This window comes from Dendropsophus ebraccatus, chromosome 2 (assembly GCF_027789765.1).
Source record: "Dendropsophus ebraccatus isolate aDenEbr1 chromosome 2, aDenEbr1.pat, whole genome shotgun sequence".
In the NCBI taxonomy this organism is placed as follows: domain Eukaryota; kingdom Metazoa; phylum Chordata; class Amphibia; order Anura; family Hylidae; genus Dendropsophus; species Dendropsophus ebraccatus.
The window spans coordinates 48,898,990-48,922,117 of record NC_091455.1 but is presented as its reverse complement, the minus strand read 5'-3'; the positions used below and the strand labels follow the sequence as shown (position 1 = coordinate 48,922,117).

General features: G+C 41.7%; 1 protein-coding gene across 2 annotated transcripts in view; it reads right to left on the bottom strand.

Annotated features, from left to right (window-relative positions):
- PREX2 (phosphatidylinositol-3,4,5-trisphosphate dependent Rac exchange factor 2) overlaps nucleotides 1–23,128 on the bottom strand; it is a 224,749-nt gene that overhangs the window by 28,460 nt on the left and 173,161 nt on the right. For both annotated transcript variants that reach the window (XM_069957488.1, XM_069957489.1), the window contains 2 exons: nucleotides 15,553–15,619; nucleotides 14,249–14,439 (listed from right to left, as the gene is read on the bottom strand). In XM_069957488.1, the coding sequence (XP_069813589.1) occupies nucleotides 14,249–14,439; nucleotides 15,553–15,619 (258 nt within the window). The remainder of the gene's footprint in view (nucleotides 1–14,248; nucleotides 14,440–15,552; nucleotides 15,620–23,128) is intronic.

The following is a 23,128-nucleotide window of genomic DNA, read 5'->3' as shown; positions in this document are numbered from 1 at the left end:
ATCCATGTCAGAACTGACAACAATCCACATCTTATACATGTGAACGTGGATAATTAAGAAAGAATGCACCTAGGATTTCACTGCATTGGGCGTTTTGTCTGGCAGCCAACGGTGTTATCTTTGTCTGGTCTCCCTCAGTGATCTGTTTCTCTTATGGCTCTACTAGGTATTCCTCCCACCTAGCCAGAATCCTGCTCCACACTGATGAGGGGCAACACCCTGAAACAGCTGTCTGTGGATGGATACCTGGCCTTGGTTTTTCCCTTGTCATTTTATTGACTTATAGGGCCAGTAGATATGGTTTCCCTACAGGAGCCACCCCTTGGTTGAGCCCTTCCCGGAGGGATATCTGGCTAGTCCTGTGTTTTGAGACTCTTAATTGAGGCTTCACTGGCTCTTTTTTGCATATTTCTATTTCCTAGGGAGCAATGCCTATGGGAGGAGTTTGTAGGATGTTTGCTTGAATTTTTCCTTTACGGACATGAAATGTTGCAGTGTCCTGTTTGTGATTTTTTACATATGACAAAATCAATAAAAACTGTTTAAAAAAAAAAAAAAAAAAGATAAGAACAGCAAAAATAGCAACTCACAAATAGACAAAAGAAACCAGAGATGATTGAATGGATGATTGATTGGGATGGTATTAAGGAATGAAGCAGAATAATATCAAGTAGAAACAAAAAAGAAAGAAATGGACTGACCCTAAACAGAACACAAGACAAATAAACATCACTGTCCCTGGAAATGTCCCTATAGAAAACCCTGGGCTATCTTACCCTAGCAGAAACAAAAAGAAGGCTCTAGGAACCAGACAAGCAGAAAACTGAAGCTCAGAAATTTGTAATAAGGTTAAAAAGGTTATCCTGTTGTAGAAAAACATTGCCGCTTTCTTACAGAAAAAAAACAACGACTCTTGTCTCCTGTTAAGGTGTGGTTTGCAATTAAAGAGGTTGCCCAGGAAATATTCACTTTTCCCCTATCCATAAGATAGGGAGAAAGTAGGAGGTCAAAGGGGGTCTGAGTACAGTGCTCTTTCCATCACTCCATAGGAATAAATAGAGCCACAGGTCATGTGCAGACTGGCGGGGCCTGATACAGAGATCGGCGGGGGTACAGAGGTCAGACTCCCCGCGACCTCCTACTTTTCCCCTATCCACAAAAGTGAATTTTTCCTGGACAACCTCTTTTAAGCTCTATTCTAGAGTTGCAAAACCTGTCCCAAACTGGAGACAAGGCTCCTGCTTTCTTTGGAGGAAAGTGGCCATGTTTTAATGGAGTAAAACAGCAGAATTTGCTAAAGAGTTTTAGTGAAAAACAAATGGTGATATAAAGTATATGTAGTCCATGATTTATAACCATAAAATCCCAATGGTTTCTCACAAATGCCTACACGTGCTGCAGAATTACCAAGGATACAAATTAGATGAACTAGTAAGATGAATTAGTACGAACACGGAAATACAAAATCAGCCCACAACATTATTAGCTTGGGGAATGATACGGAATAAAGCAGGGCGGCATGGGAAAATTCCAATTCCCTGCGGCTTTCCTTATACCCATCAGCGGCCTACAGTTATTTATGGCAATCGGTAAATGCAATCTGTGTCTATCTGTGGTAATATGAAGAAAATCTTGACATCAGGTAACCACCGGATAACACAGTTTAATATACTTAAAACCCCTTAGTGGGTCGGATCTCCCCCCTGCGATGTGATCGCGGGGGGGAGATACATTCTTCTGCCCGTGCCGGGCCTCAGTGTCGCAATGACACTGATCCCGGCTTGGCAATAGATTGCTATGGCCTGCAGCAGGCCAAAGCAATCTATCACCGATCAAATGGATCTTTGCTGTGTATATACACAGCATTGCTCTCTATGAGATATCAGTGCTGTGTATATACAAGTCCCCCAGGGGGACTTCTAGTTGATGTAAAAAAAAAAAAAAAAAAAAGTAAAAAAAGTGTTTTTATTAATAAAAAATCCCCTCCCCAATAAAAGTCCAAATCACCCCCCTTTTCCCATTTTATAAATATAAATTAATAAATAAACAAATAAATAAACATGTTTGGTATGGGCGCGCGTGTAATCGCCCTAGCTATTAAATGATCACATTCCTGATCTCGCACGGTAACAGCGTAAGCGCAAAAAAATTCCAAATTGCAAAATTGCGCATTTTTGGTTGCATCAAATCCAGAAAAAATGTAATAAAAAGTGATCAAAAAACACAGCCCCATAGACCAAAGGATAAAAGCGCTATAAGCCTGGGAATGGAGCGATTTTAAGTAACATATATTTGTTAACAATGGTTTGAATTTTTTAAAAGCCATCAAATAAAATAAAAGTTATACATGTTATATATCGTTGTAATTATAACGACTTGAGGAACATGCATAACAAGACAGTTTTACCATAGGGCGAACGGCGTAAATGCAAAACTCCGCGAAATCAAAACAAATTCCTTTATTTTTCAATTTGACAGCGCAAATGATTCTTTTTCCGGTTTCGCAGCATATTTTATGGAAAAATAATGTCTGTCATTGCAAAGTACAATTGGTTTCGCAAAAAATAAGCGCTCATATAAGTCTCTAGGTGAAAAAATGCAAGCGCTATGGACTTTTAAACATAAAGTGGAAAAAGCAAAAGCACAAAAACGAAAATTAGCTTTGACCTTAAAGGGTAAAATTAATAATACTTTTATATATTCCAGCCTTTTTTATTTAGGATAAAAAGAGGAGTGAGGACATAATGTGGCAGCGTGGGCAACAAAGTACATTTTGGCAGCAGGTATTTGGTAGGGTCTTGTAAAAAGTTGGAATAATGTTAACTATGTCCCCTGAGCCGGGGATTTGGGGAGATACTACATATAACTACATTAAAACTTCAAGTAAAAATAAAGGAAGGATTCTTAGTCTCCGATTTATTGCCAGATTGCTGATCGGTAGGAAGTGGTTGGCCTGTACAACGCCTAATATTGAAAACTGTGTTAAAAAATTTAAGAGACTTCAAAAGGGGGATGGAATGGTTGGCGGTTCAAGGGTTTTATATGGATTGGTATATTTTGACTGTACTAATGTTTAAGTTTATATGAAAAAAACTAATAAAGAATCTATAAAAGGCAAAACAATTCTTTGTGTTATACAGTGAACCTGTCTCTATAATGTGGCTCTGCTCATTCTGTCCCAGTCTACACAACAAGGTTGACAAGTAAAATGTAACAAACAGGAAATGCCATCATATTTTAAAAAGTACCAGTCATTACACAAAACTTTTTACATGTCTCAGAAAAGTTATGATCAGTCAGGGTCGGACCGTTCAGGAAAAAGAATTGGGAGAAGTCCACACTCAGCAAATTCTTTCCTGGCTCTGTGTTACATGACCTGGATGGCCGCATGATTTAAGTCTATTGGATGGACACCCACTGGGGAATGCCTGGCAGTGCGGACTTCTCCTGACTTAAGCCCCTATTACACGGGCGATGCGGAGAGCAAGTGAGCGCCTCCTATTACACAGAGTGATGGCAGCAGATGGTGAACAGGCTGATCCTTAGCCTTTCAGCCTGTTGAAAGACAACGATCAGCTGACATCGTGCATCGTTGTCTTCAATTACACAAAGCGATTATCGGCCATAATGGTCGATATTGGCCGAATACGGCCGATAATCACTTTGTGTAATAGGGCCTTTATTCTCCTGATCAGTCACGATGTGAACACTCAAACCCCAACTGATCAATACTTTTTTTTTCTAATGACAGGTATGCTTTAAAATCTTTAAACACACACACATATATATTTATTTATTTTTTATGAAAAAATAATTTAAATAATATGCAACTTTCTGATGAGACATTTTCTTTGACAAATAATATAGTAAAACAACATAGACATTCCCAGTCACTGCCACTGTCCACCTATGGGAACGATACCAAAGTCATTTAACTTTGTGTTCCTCGTTTAGCATTCCCAAAACATGAGAAAATGTCCACAGGGAGCCCCTGAGAAACGTTCTACAAGATTACATTCACTTATCTTCATTTACCAAACAATTAGACCTCATTACAATAATTATTCCTTCCATAATTACAACCTACTTTTCTTTAATCATGTTTTACTGCAGCTTTAACTAGGCAATTAATTCCTTCCATATCATTTACATTAAATATGCAGATTTTGGCATTACAGTATATCACTTATTAACAAATGGCGGATATGTCTTTTCTGTCTTGTTAATCTGAGTGCATCTGTTCTCTGCCATTCATAGGAGAGTAGATGTATTAGCAACAAATCCATCTCCCGGTGCCCCTGTGTACTGTAAATGAGCTGAAATTGTCACTGCATATGTTGAATGCTGGAGGAGTCTATATGCAGCTATTAGCTTCCAGATATTTAAAGATACTCACTATACTCCTGGGTTGCAAAGGCAGACTAATAGCCAAAGGTTGCATCAACTTGCTTAATTATTGCAATAAACTTGTAAAGTGAGTATCTTTTTTTTATCCATTGAAGATTGGGTTACGGACTCTTTCTTTAATTTTGCTCCAGTCCATCTACAGAAAAAAAAAAATAACCAGCGCTGCAAAAAATTATTATTATTATTAGTTTTTGAAATCCCCTACTGATTCATGCATACAGTAGAGCTGAGGGAACCATGAGCGTGTTCTGCATTTGATTACTGGTGGCTAAAGAAGTTGGATGTAGCCCTCAGGCAGGCTGTGCATCCAAATGCTGAACGATCAGAGGATATGTATGGAAAACATATTCATAGATGCCCATCATCCAGAGAAACAGGAAAAACCATCCCAAACCTTTTAATTTGATGGGTTTACTACAAAAAGTCAACTTCCATGCTGGATTTACAAGCAGCAAAAAAACAAAAATACGGACATAAAAATTGACCCTTGTGTTAATCTAATAATTTGTTCTGATAAAGTCTATGGAAAAGCATCAGTCAGCGTTCAGCCTGTAGACACACAATGGAAATGTGCCTATTTTAGTAGGATTGAGGCGCAATAATATACAACCTGAGGACAGATGTGATTCAGTTTTTGAAAGAAAGCTGCAATGTTTTTCTAATCCAGCACAAGCCTGAGCTAAGGCTCAAATGTGCATAAAAAGTTATTGCTTGTAACAAAACCGTACAAACCTGTCTTATTCCACTGAATTTAAATTTATGGTAAGGGAACAAAAAGTATTTGTTCCCTGAACAATGCTGCATTAACAAAAAGACATTTGTGATGAAGTGGATGCGAACTGTGAGACCTGACATAGAGTCAATCCACCCTTGAAATCAATGCAACGCACTAATGGATCAGTTCACATAGTTTTATTAAAAATATATAGAAAATGCAATAGTGTGAATGACGTGTAAATCAAGCCAAAAGTAGCACCAAAATGTAATTCAATATACAGATTTATGTGACTTAAAGGAGAACTCCGGCTAAAATAATTTTTAAAATGTTATTTCATAAGCAAAGTTAGACAAATTCTTAATGTACACTAATTATGGGAAATGTACATAAAGTGCTATTTCCCTCAACTTAGTAGTTCAGGCAGGTTTCAAAAAAGGTGACGTCACGACCCAGCCTATACCTGATGTGTTCAGCAGTATATGTAGACATTACATGAAAAAATAACAGGGCAGTCCCTGTGCTTTTGGCACAAAATTCAGCTACCAGCCCCCCCACCACCACCATAAAGTACCATCCCCATCTTGTGTAGTGGGCTGAATGCTACTCTATCGCTTTCCCTGCTGCCTGTCTCTCGTTACACTAATTGATCAGGTTCAGCGGGAAAGAGGCAGCAGGGACCGCGATATAGGAGCGTTTGCCCCGATGCACAGGATGGGGCTGGTACTTCTGGTGCTATCAGGCAGCCTGGGGATAGGGTGAGGGTGGGGTTTAGGGGCTTTGGGGAGTGGTTGCACTAAGAGCTCATCTCAGGGAGGGGGTTGGGGGGCGAGCTGCCAAAAGGACAAGAAGGGCCCTGTTATTTTTTTTTGTCTACGTATATTGCACCCCCTGCTGAACACTTCAGGTATAGACCATGTCTGGACATCACTTTGTTTAGAGCAGTGATTTTCAACTAGTGTGCCTCGGCACATGGTCGGGTGTGCCGCGGGGAAAGTTCCCCAAACTATGGTGCCCCTGTGTTTTGTTCCCTGGCAATGCGCAGCGATCAGTGGCGGATTATAATGTGGGCGGTTGCGTGGTGCGCTGCGGCGGGCCGTGATGCACGCATCCAATCAACGTGTGCGCTACGGCCCACCCACATGGGGGAGAGAAGCACAGGAGAGAAGCAGAGGGGAGAAGTATGGTGAAGAGAAGCACAGGAGAGAAGCATGGGGTAGAGAAGCACAGGAGAGAAGCATGGGGGAGAGAAGCACAGGAGAGAAGCATGGGGGAGAATTATGGTGGAGAGAAGCATGGGGGAGAGAAGCAAAGAAGAGAAGCAGCGGGGAGAAGTATCGTGGAGAAAAGCACAGGAGATAAGCATGGGGTAGAGAAGCACAGGAGAGAAGCAGGGGGGGAGAAGTATGGTGGAGAGAAGCACAGGAGAGAAGCAGGGGGGAGAATTATGGTGGAGAGAAGCACAGGAGAGAAGCATGGGGGAGAGAAGCACAGGAGAGAAGCAGGGGGGAGAAGTATGGTGGAGAGAAGCACAGGAGAGAAGCATGGGGGAGAGAAGCACAGGAGAGAAGCAGAGGGGAGAAGTATGGTGCAGAGAAGCACAGGAGAGAAGCAGGGGGGAGAAGTATGGTGGAGAGAAGTACAGGAGAGAAGCACAGGAGAGAAGCACAGGAGAGAAGCAGGGGGGAGAAGTATGGTGGAGAGAAGCACAGGAGAGAAGCAGGGGGGAGAAGTATGGTGGAGAGAAGCACAGGAGAGAAGAGTATAGTATAGTGAGTGAGAGTGAGTATAAATACATTTAGAATCTATATTATTAACTATATGTATAATATGTACTGTTTTAGTGTCATTTTGGTTGGTGGTGTGCCCCGGGATTTTTTGAGTATAAAAAGTGTGCCGCGGCTCAAAAAAGGTTGAAAATCACTGGTTTAGAGAAATTGAAGCCTGCCTGAACTACTAAATTGAGGGAAATAGCACTATATGTACATTTCCCATAATTTGTGTACATTAGGAATTTGTCTAACTTAGCTTACGCAATAACATATTAAAAAATAGATTTTGGCCGGAGTTCTCCTTTAGGCATAACCCTTCACTATTGTCCTTGATCCCCCCTAACTATATTCTATTCCACAGAATATGTTGGCACTATATAAACAAAAGTGATTAACATTATTATTTTATAGTGAATATGAAAATATATCCTCACAAAAATGTGTCCAGTGGTGACAGGTTTAGAAGACCACATGGCGTTATGTACCATTTAGTGACGATAAAAAGTATTTAGTTCTTTTTTTTTTTTTTTTTAGTCTAAGGTCAATACTGTTAAACTGCTGCATTGTCAGGACTATGTACTGTATTATGTCATCTGGCTTACAAGGCTAAGGTCAGAGCTGTCTGTCTTATCAGCTGAGGCTGCGAGTTACTCCGGTTAAAACCCTTCATGATAACATCTTATTTTTCGCGGCTGCCAGGGAACTAACATCTTTATAGGAACTAATAGGAAAATGCTCAGATAGGAAAGACACCGGGAGCAGATGATTGTGCTTGTGATAGGGGAGTCAACAGTGTTTATCAATCACATATACAGCCACTAAGTGGAGCCACTAATTATCTTGGGACAATGGGATCAGCCAATAGTTGGTCCATTTAAGGCTCTAATACACAGAGCAATGATCTGCCAAATCAGGCTGATTCGGCAGACTATAGCCCCGTGTAAAAAAGGCAATGAGCAGCCGATGAAAACGATCATCGGCTGATTGTGTCGTTTAATCCTGCCTTATAATCATGCTGCTGAGCACGCCTTTCTACAGGTAATAGCAATTAGCGACAGCTAATAAATGTTACACATAACTCTCTGCGCTCCCTTGTGTCCTTCTTGCTTCTGCCCACAGGCACCACTGAAACTTCTAAGCTGATCTCAGAAGTGACAGGCTGCTCAGCCAATCACTGGCCACGGTGATTGGCTGAGCAGCCTGTGACTTTAGAGACTGGCTCTGAAATTCCAGCGACAGCTGTGGGCAGCAGGCAGAAGCAAGAAGGACACCGGAAAGCGCGGATAGGTATGTATAAGGCTTATTATTTTACACTAGATCAAGGGCTGCACGGGCATCACTATGTCCGTGCAGCCCTTGCTGCAAGATTATCAAGCCGTGTAATAGGCTCAGAAAGCGAGCCCTGATGAAGCAGATCGGTGCTCGTTTACATTAGTCATCAGGACGTGTAATACGGTTTGAGACTTGGGAATGTTCTGGAAAGGTTGGAATTACAACAGTGATGTGGTGAGATTTCGGAAAGTTATAGGTAGACCGTAGTGCCTGGAGGTAGGCTAAGATCTGCATACATGTACCACTATAAAACTCATTTTCTAATTGGTCATTTATGCTCTTGGTACCTAATGAAAAATAAGTGATATGGTCCATCAACTTTTATGTGCCTTTCATAATATTGGTGACTTTGTATGTGGTATCTATCCTTGTAGATAATCCCGATTATCATAGAAAACACATAAAAGGCTCTTCGTACATGAATGTGTGTGTACATGAAAGTAGTTCTCATTTTTTTTCCCTAAGACTTGAACATATCCGTCAGATGGTCAAGCCTTATGTTAATTGGCAGGCACACTGTCATTGGCAATCAGAAGGTTGAGCCTTATTATAGCTAATAGGAAGAAACGAGAACACTTAGAAATTATTTTAATCCAGTTTACAAAGCAAACTCATTTTAGAAATTAGTACAACTTCAAAACCAGAGTTAATTATTGTATTTTAGAATTCTAATGTGCTCCGGTAAACAAAGTCCACTCCATGCGCATATGTTTACTGTATTGGTAATGGGCACCCAGCCAAGCTCACACGAAGATGTCCTACTTACAGAGATCGAACACAATTCTATAAAACAAACACAATGCTATTCTGTCTACTTAGAAATACTTATTTACAATATTTTTATTTTGATGACTTTGTATCAAGGCCAAAAAGTTTCCAGTTTTGTCTGTCTCAGTGTGCAATGTACTCTAGTGACCCAAATTAGGATTACATGTGACTTTTATGTGGCTTTTAAGCTGATAAAATTGTCCTCACTCATTTGTCATTTTTCTTAGTTTTTTTAGGATCTTTCTAAAAATCAGTCAATAGAGATGTTAAATAACCTGGCCAATACATATTAAATTGTTTTCTAAACCGCACAAATGGTCTAATTTCAGTCTAAAGATATGGAGCTTTTTTTCAAGTGAGATTCTCCCTCCTTGTGTGACGGTAAAGGAGTGGACCCGCCTTTATTAGCTTAGTTACCCTCCTTTTCTGACTTGCCAATTGCATAGAAAGGGGCTGGGTGGCTCAGTTTACTAGCCAAGTTAGCCACATTTATACACATCACCCAACACAGGAAAGACGGGGAAGCTCTTTGCCTGTGTAGGCACATCACAGTTTATAAAAAAGCTTTCCTTAGCGGCTGTCTATTTAACATGACGGCCATCTTCTGCCGATAGACTGCCAAAGTGGGAACATAGCCTAGTAGTAATTTTTTAAAATCTTCATTTGGAAAATAACACATTTCTGATATGTCACAGCATCATGTCAGACATTTGTATCAGTGGTGGTCCAGGTGCTGAGACCCTGCTGATTGCTAAAACGAAGGGGAAGATATGTTCAGCAGCACCGGTTCTGCCACTTCCGGCCAGCAGTTCCATAGACTTCCATTATAATTCTGTAGACTAAAGAGCAGAGATAAAGGAGCAGAGTGCGGGCTGCTGAACCAGCCTGCCTCTTCATTCTAGCGATCAGTGGGGGTCTCACTACCCACACCCTTTTATAAAGCAAGTTCCATATCCTTTTGTATCCTGTTGCAAATAAATACGTAAATAAAATAACAAAACAACACATACAATCTAGCGTGGATCCAAACTAGGGAAAACTTTTCTTTCTCTCACTGGCATTACTATCATAAAGCTAAACAGCTGCTATGACTAAGAATCACAGGGGCTTAAAATGTGTTGACCTTAGCTGCTCTGTGTAACTATGCTGTTCTTATGTCCTAAGTGAGGGTATGCGCACACTGAGTAATTTTGACAGTAACTCTGTTGCGGAATTCTCAGCTCAAATCAAGTTCATTCTTTGGACGGATGAAAGAATCCACCCATGCATAGAATGGAGTCTATGACACAGGCAGAGACGCGCGACTGAGTTTCCGTCAAAATTACTCAGTGTGCACGTACCCTAAAAAGTCAGTGTTTTGTTTCTTATGGACAAAGCACTGGAGTCTTTCATTACTTCCTGATTAAGGTGCCGCCCTAGGACCTACCTGATGAGCGAACCTCAAGCACACGCGTGTTTGTGTGAACCTGAGCGTGCAGCATTTGATTACCAGTGGCTGAAGAATTTGGATGCAGCCCTAGGGAGTCCTAGAAAACATGGATACAGCCTATTGCAGTATCCATGTTTTCAAGGCAGCCTGTCTTGAATGTACCTAAGATGAAGTCTGTGCGCGCCTCAGCTCATGCTGTGCGGCTCAGATGGCGCTGATATTCAGTGTTTTTGTATGTCTTGTGCAGTAACCCAAACCCTGTCTGAACACTGGCCTATTTCTAGCAAGACGTTCAGCTTCACCCGTTTGCTGTGTGCTCTGGCTATGAAGGAGTTACACTGCTGCCAGTTCTGTCCACAGGTGATTTTGTTTGGAACCAGGAGCCTTGTCCAATAGGGGGCTGGATCTGTCTCCTTGCTCCCTATAAGTTTTTGGCTGAGGCTCATTCTAGTGCCTGATATTGAGCTTGTCTCTGCCTGCTTGTGTTTCTGCTATTCTCTGTATTTACTCTGACCCTTTTGCCTTGCATTCTGACCATCCCTGTTGGCTGCCTGCCCCTCACTATATTGCCTGACTTTGACCTTGCTTATTGGATTGTGTTTTTGTACTGCGCTGCCGCCCAGTTTCTCGCTGTCAGCAAGGGCAGATTGAGGCAAGTAGGCAGGGACAGTGGGCGGGGTTCATCTTAGGGTCCACTGTCTGTGTCCGCCATCTTGTCTTTCTGAGCGACCAGTCCTAACACAGCCTTAGGGCTTCTCTTATCTCTTTTCTAAATAGGACCCCAGTTCCAGTTCCCAGTCACTTTTACTATGCAACTCAATTCCAGTCCTCATGGCCCAACAACAGGCCATGGTTTAAAGATATCCCAAACAAACAACAAGTGTTGGACTGAGGTATCTGGGGGTACCCAGAGGAAATGATCCTGGGGGCCCACGAATGAAGAAGCAGTAAGAAACTACCCGTCAGTGAATGGTAGGGCAGGTTTTTAAGCTGGGGGCCCACTGGAGAATCCTCTGGTCCTCCCTGGTGGGCCAGTCCGACACTGCAAACAACACCTGTGATAATACCTGATGCACTGAGTATAATTACATAACCTGTGAAATACTCAAAACATCACCTGTTGGTGGGCCATGAGAACTGAAATTGAGAAGTAATGGAGTAGCCAGCGTCTTATCAAGGAAACAAATGATGGTAATGCTGGAGTGTCACTTTTAACAGGACAGTCCCATTCCATCTTGTTTAAAGTGACTCTGTACCCACAATCTGCCCACTCCAAACCGCTTGTACCCTTAAATAGCTGCTTTTAATCCAAGATCTGTCCTGGGGTCCGTTCGACAGGCAATGCAGTTATTGTTCTAAAAAACAACTTTTAAACTTGCAGCCCTGTGTCAAACTGGATTGGCCTAGAGTGTCTGTGCATTAGGCTGGCACAACCTCTCTGTCCCTTCTCACCACCCTCTTCACCATTAGGAATGCTCCAGGCGGATTTTCTCATATTCATCAGCTGTGAGAACACGGCACATGGTCTGGACCGTTAAGGCACCTGTGCAGTTCACTGCAGAGGAATAGGAAAAATCCTGCCAGTGGCATTCCTAATGATAAGAGGGTGGGGAGGAGAGACGAACGGGTGGTGCAAGGTTAGGGCAGATACTCTAGACCACGCCAGTTTGACACAGGGCTGCAAGTTTAAAAGTAGTTTTTTAAGACAATAACTGCATCACCTGCCGAACGGACCCCAGGACAGATCTTGGATTAAAATCACCTATCCGAAGGTACAAGTGGTTTGGAGGGGACAGATTGTGGGTACAGAGTCGCTTTAAAATGCAAATTAGACCAGAAAGAAAAACAAAAAGTGGTAACTTTCAATCAGAAACAAAACGTGAGCCAAATAATGCCTGGGAGAATACAATCTAACCAATACAATGATGCACAAAAAAAGAAACACTTTCTACTACAGTAAACTTGTAAATGTCCATTGTGTCAGGCTACCCATAACACAAGAATGTTCATTAATTCTAAAACTTCCTTTTTCTCTTAAATACATCCCATTGTATGCTTAATTAGGACCTTAATGAGACATCATAGACTTTATTATCTTTGTCAACTTTGTACTTTTCAAAGTCAGCTAATGTAAATTCTATTTTCCCGTCTAAATAGCAAAAATGTGTATTTTCCAGACAAAAATGCTTATTGCCCTTCACATTCTGTCATATATAGGATGTGTGAATGCAGAGATATGTCAGAAATTGTCATTGATTATCCATGTTGGAGACTTGTTCTTAAAGGGGTTGTGCCATCTCCACCTTTTCAGCTCGCCCCCATGGCATCCAAATCTCACTTCCTGGTTTGGAGTGTGTGTGTATGGGGGGTGAAGGAGATGATCTAGGCCCTGGAGACATGTGGGATGTCAGAGGGAGACATAACAGTTGTAATATAATACTTACCAGGACTTAAAGGACAAGTGCCATGAAAAACTTTTTCCCAGTAATTGAAGCACATTACAAAGTTATATAACTCTGTAATATGCTTCAATCACCTATCTGCCTCCCTTCCCTGTCTTTTCCCCCCTCCACCCCCCACTAGGAAGTGTCCTAACTCACACAGACCTAATGACTGTCGTCACCGTCACCAAGCTCTTCTCTCAGCTCCTTCTCCTGTTACAACAGGACCTAGACCAGCCCTCCTGCTGATGACTCATCCTCACAAGAAGGAGCTGCCTGGTGACGGTGATGACAGTCATTAGGTCTGTGTGAGTTAGGACACTTCCTGGTGGGGGGTGGAGGGGAGAAAAGACAGGGAAGGGAGGCAGATAGGTGATTGAAGCACATTACAGAGTTATATAACTTTGTAATGTGCTTCAATTACTAGAAACAAGTTTTTAATGGCACTTGTCCTTTAACCGCAGTCGATTCACTGCCCGGCCCTTGCTCTCATAGTTGATGGCGGTGGTCAGGATTTTAGACAGCCGCTGTCAGCATGACAGTGAAAGAAAGGAGCCAAACTTGAAAATAAATAAATTTTGCCTTTGCAAAATTACTTTCTTTTGCATTCCCTATCACCTAAACAAAAGTGACAGGAATACTACTGCTCTGGCATTTTTTTTCCCTTTCAAATCAACTGGTTTCAGACAGTTATAGAGATCTGTAATTTACTTTTATTTAAAAATCGTAAGTCTTCCCATACTTATCAGCTTCTGTATGTCCTGTGGGAAGTGGTGTTTTCTTCTTAGTCTCTCTGCTGCCACCTCTGTCTGTGTCAGGAACTGTCCAGAACAGGAGAGGTTTTTTTATGGGAATTTACTACTACTCTGGACAGTTCCTATCTCGGACAGAGGTGGCAGAAGAGAGTACTGTGTCAGACTGAAACTGTGCAGTTATATTATTGCACTTCATCCATTTAGAGCTATGTATTTAATTTCTTATATGTTTTCATACATCAGGAACTAATTTTTTTTAAAGGAGTTTTTTTTGGGGGGATTGTAACTAAGGGTGCCTTCACACCTACCATATCGCAGTAGAAAATCCGCTGCGGATCCGCAGCAGATCCGCAGTGGATTTAACTAAATGAATGAACACAGCATTAAATCCGCACTTACAAATCTGCTGCGGATCCGCAGCGGATTTTCTACTGCGATACGGTAGGTGTGAAGGCACCCTAAAGCAAAACGTAAGAAAAACCTATCCTTACTCAATTTACAGAAAAGCTCCTAAACCAGTAAACTACAATTATTATATTATTTCCTTTATTGCTTGTCTACTGCTCACATTTAAAACCACGAAAGATAAATGTAACAATGTATAAGAGTAGATGGATGTGTTTACATACCGGTGCACTCCACTATTGCACATTATAACATGGCAGGCCCCGAGACGGTTGCAAAGTTCTGAAGACACTGAGAGCAGTCCAACTCCTGAGGCGCTGCAAGCTGTGTAGGCGCAGGCTGCTGTACGCTTGGAGTGAATAAATGAATCCACCAGCCGATACAGTTCATCCAAAGCGTTAAGCGGCCTCATCAGCTACAACATGGATATAAAAGGGAAAGATGTTTTGCTCTTAATACGTCAAAAAGAAACTTGAGAAAATAATGTATAATATAATAGAGCTGGGGTGTCAAACTCGCGGCCCTCCAGCTGTTGCAAAACTACTATTCCTATCATGCCTGGATGGCTATAGCTTTGGCTGTCCTGGCATGATGGTAATTGTAGTTTTGCAACAGCTGGAGGGCCAGAGTTTGACATCCGTGTCCTAGAGCATATCCTAAACCCTGTAATGTGCATATAGGTTTTGTTGTTTTCTTTTGAAAGGTTGGTAGTTTTCCCACTTGAGTGGCCAGCAGCATGGCGGCAAGGGATGTCTACCTTGTACACCAGGTATGGGAAACCTTTGGCCCTTCAGCTGTTGCCAAACTACAATTTTTATCATGCCTGGGCAGCCAAAGCTAAAGCTAAAGCTTTGGCTGCCCTGGTATGATAGGAATTGTAGTTTTGCAGAGGCTGGAGGGCCAAAGGTTCCCCATCCCTGGAAAACAATGCTGCTAGGCTGTAAAGCCCTTTGGGGGATGGTAGGTTCCCATCTGCCTCTCTGTATAGGGAAGTTGTTGGTTTTTTTTTTCATGACAACTGACCATGTTGTTTATTTTAATATGTTCCATTGATTAAATACTATTGATTCCTTTTTTATTGGGCAAGTTCGCAATAGGATTTTATTGTTTTTGCAAGGCATAAAAAAACACTTGCCAAAATAAACTCTCAGATTTTAGTAAGGGAATATTTATAAATGAACATTTTGTGTGTGTTTCTCACTTTGAACGGAAAAAAAAAATCCTCCATATTTATTATGCATTAAGCTTCTGTGGATTACATTTACCTATCATGCTGACTCTCATTTAGTTCCCTACCAGCCATGAAAGCAGAACTAGCCGAACATCACTCAAGCATGCTTAAACAATTGATTTTAGGAGCTCGACACATTTATTCAATAGAATGGAACGAATGCCACGGATTTAGACACTTTTTTCTTAAATATTGGTATAACATTGAGCTCTGCATATATATGGCTTCTTATCATGTCATTACTCTTAACCGGGATATGTAAATGTTCTGCTTAGTGACATAATGATGCTGATTTACCTTATCAATGTAGGCAGCTTTAGATGTGGTATTTGGAGGCAGATTTGTCTTATCCAAGTAAAAAGCCCTAGGAAGGAAATACACATATTAGACATGAATATACTCTAATAACTGAGAAGAGGTGGATGAAGGATTAGGTAGGATGTAAATTAGCCATGGAGGGGTATATCCAGAGTTAAAGTGTCACAAAGTCTGCTGATCCAATCAGCAATGAATTGCTCTCTGCAGCCGGAAGTTTAAATAGTCAAGAATACGAACAGGCCAAGATGGTAATTCACACAACCCCCATTGGATGAGAATGGGAGTTGTGTGCATTATGGTTTTGGCGAGTTCATATTCATGACTACCCAAACTTCCCGCCACAGAGAGAAATTTCTCATACTGGGACGCCTTAACTCTCCCTAATGGTTAGGGATTAGAGGTGAGCAAACTTCCCGAAAGTTTAGGTTTGCACAAAGCCCGAACAATCAGCATTTGAATCCCGCTGCCTGAAGAAGGTGGATGCAGCCTGATGACTGCCTTGAAAATATGAATACAGCCAAATGCCGATCGTTCGGGTTTATGTGAATTCGAACTTTTGGCAAGCTCACTTATCTCTAGTTAGAATGTTTGCCACCTGCAGAAAGAAATATTGATCATGTTGGATGCCAATAAGCTTAAAGTGACTGTACCACCAGGGCCAGGCTGAAGCACTGGAGGTGGGCCAACCCACCCTTAGTGGGAAGAAACTCTAGCCCCTCCATGACTTGACTCCATTAGAATCAATGGAACCCTATCATAGAGGGGCGGGGGTTTCCTCCCACTAAGGGTGGGTTGGCCCGCCTCCAGTGCTTCAGCCTGGGCCTGGTGGTACAGTCACTTTAAACCTTTGCTCTCATGGGAGATAAGCTATTGCCTAAAATGTCTGCAAGTGACCTATTTCTCAGGCTCCATTAAGAACATATGTGTACCAACATGTTTTACCAATAGCTATCTACGATGTATGGCCACCTCAAAGACAATGAGGGAGATTTATCCAACATGGTGTAAAGTGAAACTTTCTCAGTTGCCCCTAGCAACCAATCAGATTCCACCTTTTCATTTTTTAAAGAGTCTGTGAGGAATGAAAGGTGGAATCTGATTGGTTGCTAGGGGCAACTGAGGAAGTTTTACTTTATACCATGTTTGAAAAATCTCCCCCAATGTATCATTATATTTTGTAAATGAAAGCCAGATGCCAATACTTATAATCTAATATGTTTTTTATTTTATGATTGTACATTTATAATCATATATTTTTTTTAGATCTTCATGGGGCAACTGTCTTCCCTAAGCTGTGTTAAAGGAGGGGTAGTGCGGCGCTAAACAATTATTCACTAAATAACACACATTACAAAGTTATACAACTTTGTAATGTATGTTATGTTAGTGAATCGCCCCCTTCCTCGTGTTTCCCCCCACCCACACCAGACCCGGAAGTGTAGTGCTCTATAGATACCTGATTCTTGCCGACCCCCGTCCGCCATCTTGTGTCAATGATGTCATCTTCGGACGAATGGCTGAACCGCTCCGACCGCCCCTAGTGCCCGCCCCCCTTTGCTGCGTCATCAGCTACTTAGCCGCGATTGGCTGAGCATAACTGTGCTCAGCCAATCACGACTGAGCAGCTGATGAGGCGTGCGCGTCATCAGCTGCTCAGCCGTGATTGGCTGAGCATAACTGTGCTCAGCCAATCGCTGAGCAGCTGATGACACAGCAGAGGGCGGCTGGCACTAGGGGCGGTCGGAGCGGTTCAGCCGTCCGTCCGAAGATGACATCATTGGCACAAGATGGATGGGGGTCGGCAAGAATCAGGTATCTATAGAGCACTACACTTCCGGGTCTGGTGTGGGTTGGGGCAAACACGAGGAAGGTGGCGATTCACAGACATAACATACATTTCAAAGTAATTTGTAATGTGTGTTATTTAGTGAATAATTGTTTAGCGCCGCACTACCCCTTTAATGGCATTCAGCGATATTCTTTATGGAAACCATATGGACCATGGGTAACAGTAGTCTGGATCTGACTAATTGCATGGGAGAGTGTTCTGAACATGCTCTGTGACCTGTCTAGAGGTCTCCGTGCAGGAAAGGGGAGGAGATAAGCTGTGGCCATGACCTAGTGTGAATAGCCTAATCCCAAAATGTTTTGAAAAAATATTTATTAAAATAATTGAATAAAATATAGGCCATTTTTAAGTTGCATTCCTTTTAACTTTTTACCTTCAGTTTTTAGTATTGTTGATACTTGTTCAGGTACTGACTGATGTGCCTTACACCATAGTATGAATATCCTGACTTCTATTCTAAGCATATCGAACAGATTTATCTTCTGTCACTTGCGGAGAAAAACTTCCAGGTATTTACCACTCTTCCGTGAAGTAGAGCTTAATGACCGGATTTCTTTGTTTACCTTAAACTACTGACCTCGACATATCTATAAAATATATTTCCTTCCTGTACATCCTAGAAAGTGGAATAATGGAATTTCTCTTTTGTATTTGCTTTCCATTTTCCTCCATAGCAAAAATAATAATACACGTTTATTCTTTTAACCAACAGGTGATTCCTAGATAAAATAGGGGTTGGGGGGTTGGGCGGACAAATCAGATTTCCTGTAAAGTCTTTAGATCTCCTCCGGGTCACAGCATCAGAACCTTTGAACCTTCTCATCTTATATTGTGTTATTTTCCTGTGTACGTGTGTCTGGCTAATACACACATAAAAAAACGACATAAAATGTTACAATTGCAGTAACAGTATAAAGGGGCATATGTTGTTTATTTAAAGGGACACTCCAAATTAATCTAGTAATCTACTACAGGGCCTGGGGGGGGGATTTTAATTTCAACAGGGCTGTACATTTGCCACCAATGCCTTAGAACATGACTGAGGGTTTAAGACAAGACAGGAATCTCTCCAGAAAAAAGACTACTTATTTTTAGACAGCTTTGGTTGTCCCAGGCATAAGGTGATCATAGTATTGCAACAGCTGGGGGGCTGCCAGTTAGACACCCATGCCTTAGAACATAACAGAGGGTTGAGGCTAAGCTAGAAATCTCTCCAGAAGGAAAGATTGCCCATCTGTAGACAGTTGTTTCAGGGTTGCCCCTTGTCAGTACAGCGCAGGGTGCTGGTTGGCTGCAGCAAGGCCTATTGTCGTAGGACCACCACAGGGGTAAAAGTGTGTCATAAAGACGTATGGAGATTTATAGACCATGCTCCCCTGGGAATTCTGGAATTTCCTTAATAATGTTCCCTGCCTTTGCCTGCATTTTAAAATGCAAGAAAGAAAAAAATTATTGTAAGTTTTGGTATAAGATTGTTGCAAATTTTTTAGTAATCACCTATTTACTCCAATATTTATGGCTTTTCCTGTGTTCTGTGTTGTATAAAACTGAAAGTACAGCACTGTACTTTACTGCCTATTTTTCTTACACTGGTTTTCTGGTAAATTGCCTCCGTACATATGTATCAAGCATTTATTTTTTGCTTTCAGTACATGGACAAAAAGGAAAATAGCCATACATAGAGAATAAGGCATTTCAATAAAAAAGCCACTGACCTATCAATGCTACGAAAATTCCAATAACATAAATGGCAGTGCTTTACTATATACTGTATAGTAATAGTAAAGTCTGGCCCCAATGTAGCTGAACAAACATTCTGCAAGTCCTACCCCTGAGCATTGTATACAATATGTGTATATTAAACTGGACTTAAAGAAGAAGTTCGGCGGGGGGAAGGTGGGGGGGGGGGGGGCGGGTTTGAAAAAATCATTATTTGCAGGGGTTGGGGGCAAAATAAAAAAGACAATGAGCCGCATCACGTCACAACCCAGGTTTCACATTGCAGATGAGTGGGATTTAGTCCGCTCAACCAATCAGTGACTGCAATGTCCCCCCACTCACTGACTGGCTGAGCGGGGCATCCGTCAGCTAGGCCGTGACTTCTCCTTTAACTAGAGATTAGTGAAACTACAGTAAGTACAGTAAACAGTGTGCAAATATAGCCTTAAGGAGCACATTGCTTATCTGTGCCATGATTTTAGCGATCAGTTAGGGTCTCATCGCCAGGCACCTGCCGATACTTCTGACATGTCACTGCGTATTAATCCGATAAGTTTATCCCTTGCACACTATGAGATATTTTACAATAGCACATGCCATGGACAGTGAATACATTTCTGAGCGTTTTACTTAATTACAAGGAGTTTGTGTTGCTTTTTAATCACATTTTATGAGAAGTTCCAAATGGAAATGCTGGCTCTGTGCCAATATCGGCTAGTGAATAGGAACCAGGTCCTTTAAAGTGTTTTTATAATGGTAAAACAATGTAATAGCTTAAAGCTGCTATAAATATATATGGTGCATGTTGCGCTACCTTTGTTCAGCTATGTCTTATTTACAAAGGATCTATGAACACTAAGTACATTGTATACAGTTGTCCCTTTCATAAAAATACAGTGGAGACGTATCTGACATTGGAGCCGTGTTTATGGGCAGTATTGGCTAAGGACAGACCAGCTTATTTACTAGTCCAAATGCGGCAAAGGTTTGGACTTTACCGCATGCAGAAGTCACTTATCAAACTTAAAAGTTTCATGCACATGTGGTAGGAAACTTGAACCATTGAATAGTTGCAGAACTTTCGGCGTCCCTTGCTGAGGTCCAGAAAAATATGCTTCACATCACTAATCCTCCAGGAATCCAAGTTGTGCCCAAAATGCTACTGGGACTTGTCTAAACTTTCAGTGCCCATATGAGTCTTAGAAGGCTTCCGCCTGGAACATCTTGCCTTTTTCAGAGTTTCTAGAAGTCTTGCACTCATGTCACTTATATCATGACCTCTAACAGTCCTTGTGACCATTAGGCTACTACCTTTCGCAGGAATTCTTTTCTAACTATTTACAGCTCTGTATGTACAGGGTGTATGCCAGAAACATTGGAGAATGGTCTCTGGTAAATGCAATTGTAATCCTTTTTATTGGGATGGCACTTTTATTAATCATGTAAAGTTACCTTGACCACTAGGTGCCACCAGTACTATTCCTATTGACAGGAGGAGAGTTCCTTATAAACTTTGGTTTATTATTGACCCGGTAAACTAAAGTCCCTTTGAATGTAACTACAGTGACAAAAAAAAGTAGGTAGAGTTCGGCCAGAGAAGGGATGGAGAGGACACAGAGGGTGAGTCCTGAACTTGTCTCGCCTACTTTCTCTGCCTACTTGCCTCGGATAGCCCTAGGTGACTGAGGGCAACTGGGCGACAGTCCCTAACTAGCGGAAACATGAAACGGACAAGACAAACTTACATACAAGGGATAGACAACAGGCTGGGGTCAAAACCAAACAGGCAGCAAGGTACAAAATGAGGATCCAAGAGAATAGTCAGGAGACAGAGCCGAGTCCAGCATAAACCAAAGTAGCAGACAGAGAAAAGAACACAAGATATGTTGGCACACTTTCAAGAAGGACTTAAAGCTGGCAAAGGGTTAACAGACTAAGGAAGTATATATAGGACGTCAGGGTCCGGTCAGAAAGTGATTGGAACAGAGGTCCATAATCCAGCAAGAGTGAGTGGAGAAACCAAATGTCAATCACCTAGCCAAAACAGAGGTTAACCGTGAAGTGGCCAGAAGGAACTGAGCAGAGGAGAGACCGGTGTGGCAAATGAATCAATCAGCGAAGCAGAGGAGTAGGACAGTGTTCAGACAAGAGCTCAGATAACACAGAGAAAAAGCACAAATTCATGACCAAAAGCACAGTCTCGGTCGTACCTTACAAACCAAGGACTATGCCAAAGTCCCAACAGATACATTCATAACGCCCTCTATATTCCCTGGAGGCTGTTTAGGCCTTGGCTCAATCTCTTAGCAGGTCTTTCTGTCCCTCATGTACCCGCTTCTAATATTCACAATAGTTAATGTTAATGTGCCTAATTTCTCCTAAGATACTGTTTCCATGAATTGTGATAAATATGTGGATTTAATACACAGCCCAGGAATATTCTGTAAGCAGAAGTAGAAGTATAAATCTCTTCTAGGACGGATCCCTGATATATTCTAGACTGGGCTATATGTCATAAAAGCCTCTATGCTATGTATGAATACATAAATGTCCCTCATCTATTTACTGCTCCTTGCTGGCATTTTCTCAAGACAAAGTGAATCCATGGATTGTATAATTTCATTCTGAGTGCATTAAACAGATTACTTTCAGGAGTTATAAGTAAATTAATTGTAAAGATTTCTTCCACTTCAGCTTTTAATTTAAAATAATCATTTTTATTGTTGCTCACAAACTCTGAAGACGTTCATTTGTCTCAAGAATGTTTAGTCTAATCAGAAGAGCAACATCCTTGACATGCATTTAGAGGTCCTCATGGGGCCTATTTGAGACTAAAGAAGCCGGCGTCACATTTAGTGCCACTGGGGGCCGGCTCTCCTCTCGTAGTCTTATGCATTTCATTAGCAACGTTCTCACTATGTTCAGCTCTCATTAATCATTAATGTTTCATCTGTACCAGAAGCTTAACCACAAACTATTCCAGGAGCTGGTGGCCCACTGGGATCACTCAAAACAAAAATCTTAAAAAGACATGCATTGATGGCCATTTTTTTTTTTAATCTAAATATAATAGTTAAAAATATGAAAAATTGTTGTAATAATATATTAAAGGGGTAGTCTGGTAATTGATTTTTATGTTTAAAGAGTACCCGTCATGAAAAAGAACTTTTGACAGGTCATCAGGTATGTCAGGTATGTGATCAAAGTTATTGATCACAGCGGGTCTCACTGCAGAGAACCTCTGTGATCAGGAAATATACGCTGGGGAAGAAAGTGTAGCCCCAGCACCATCCATTTCCGTTAATTCAGACAATGCAGCCTAGTAGACTTACATTGTCGGAATTAGCCGATCAAGAGATACAGTCGGGGAGTGGATGGAACAGCCACCGTGCTCTCTTCCTTGCTATATCTCCTAAACCCAGTAGGTATGGAAAGTTTCTGCATTTTCATGAAGCAACACCACGTTTAGTATTGCAACACATTTCTATTCCATTAAAGCGAATGTACCACTAGGGATGCCAGTGCCGCGGTCCTTTTTATGAACTGCCGTCTGGATTGCGAGCATGGTGCTGGTCCATTCTGGAGGACCAGCTGGCCTCCAGTGTGATGATCTCTAATGGAGCTGCGCCACACAGGGGAGGGGGTTAATCACACTGTGCCCCCAGTGCTTCATGCCGGGCCGGTGCTTGGGAATAGACCGGCAACGTGTGCAGGAACCTGGCGGCGGTTCAAAAAGGACCGCCCATCAGCATCCCCGCACTAGCGCAGATCTGTTAAAGTAGAAAAAAAAACAAAATGATGTACTTAGTGGTACATTGGCTTCAAATGAGACTAAGCTGCAATACTAGACTCAGCCCTTGACAATCTCCCATCTCCTACAGGTGCTCCTGTCAGTAGTTGTACATATGGTTCACAGTGCTGTACATTAGTGGACATAGCGTTCTTTAAGGCAACCTCCTTTTTGACATTTTCCAGATGTCCCCTGTT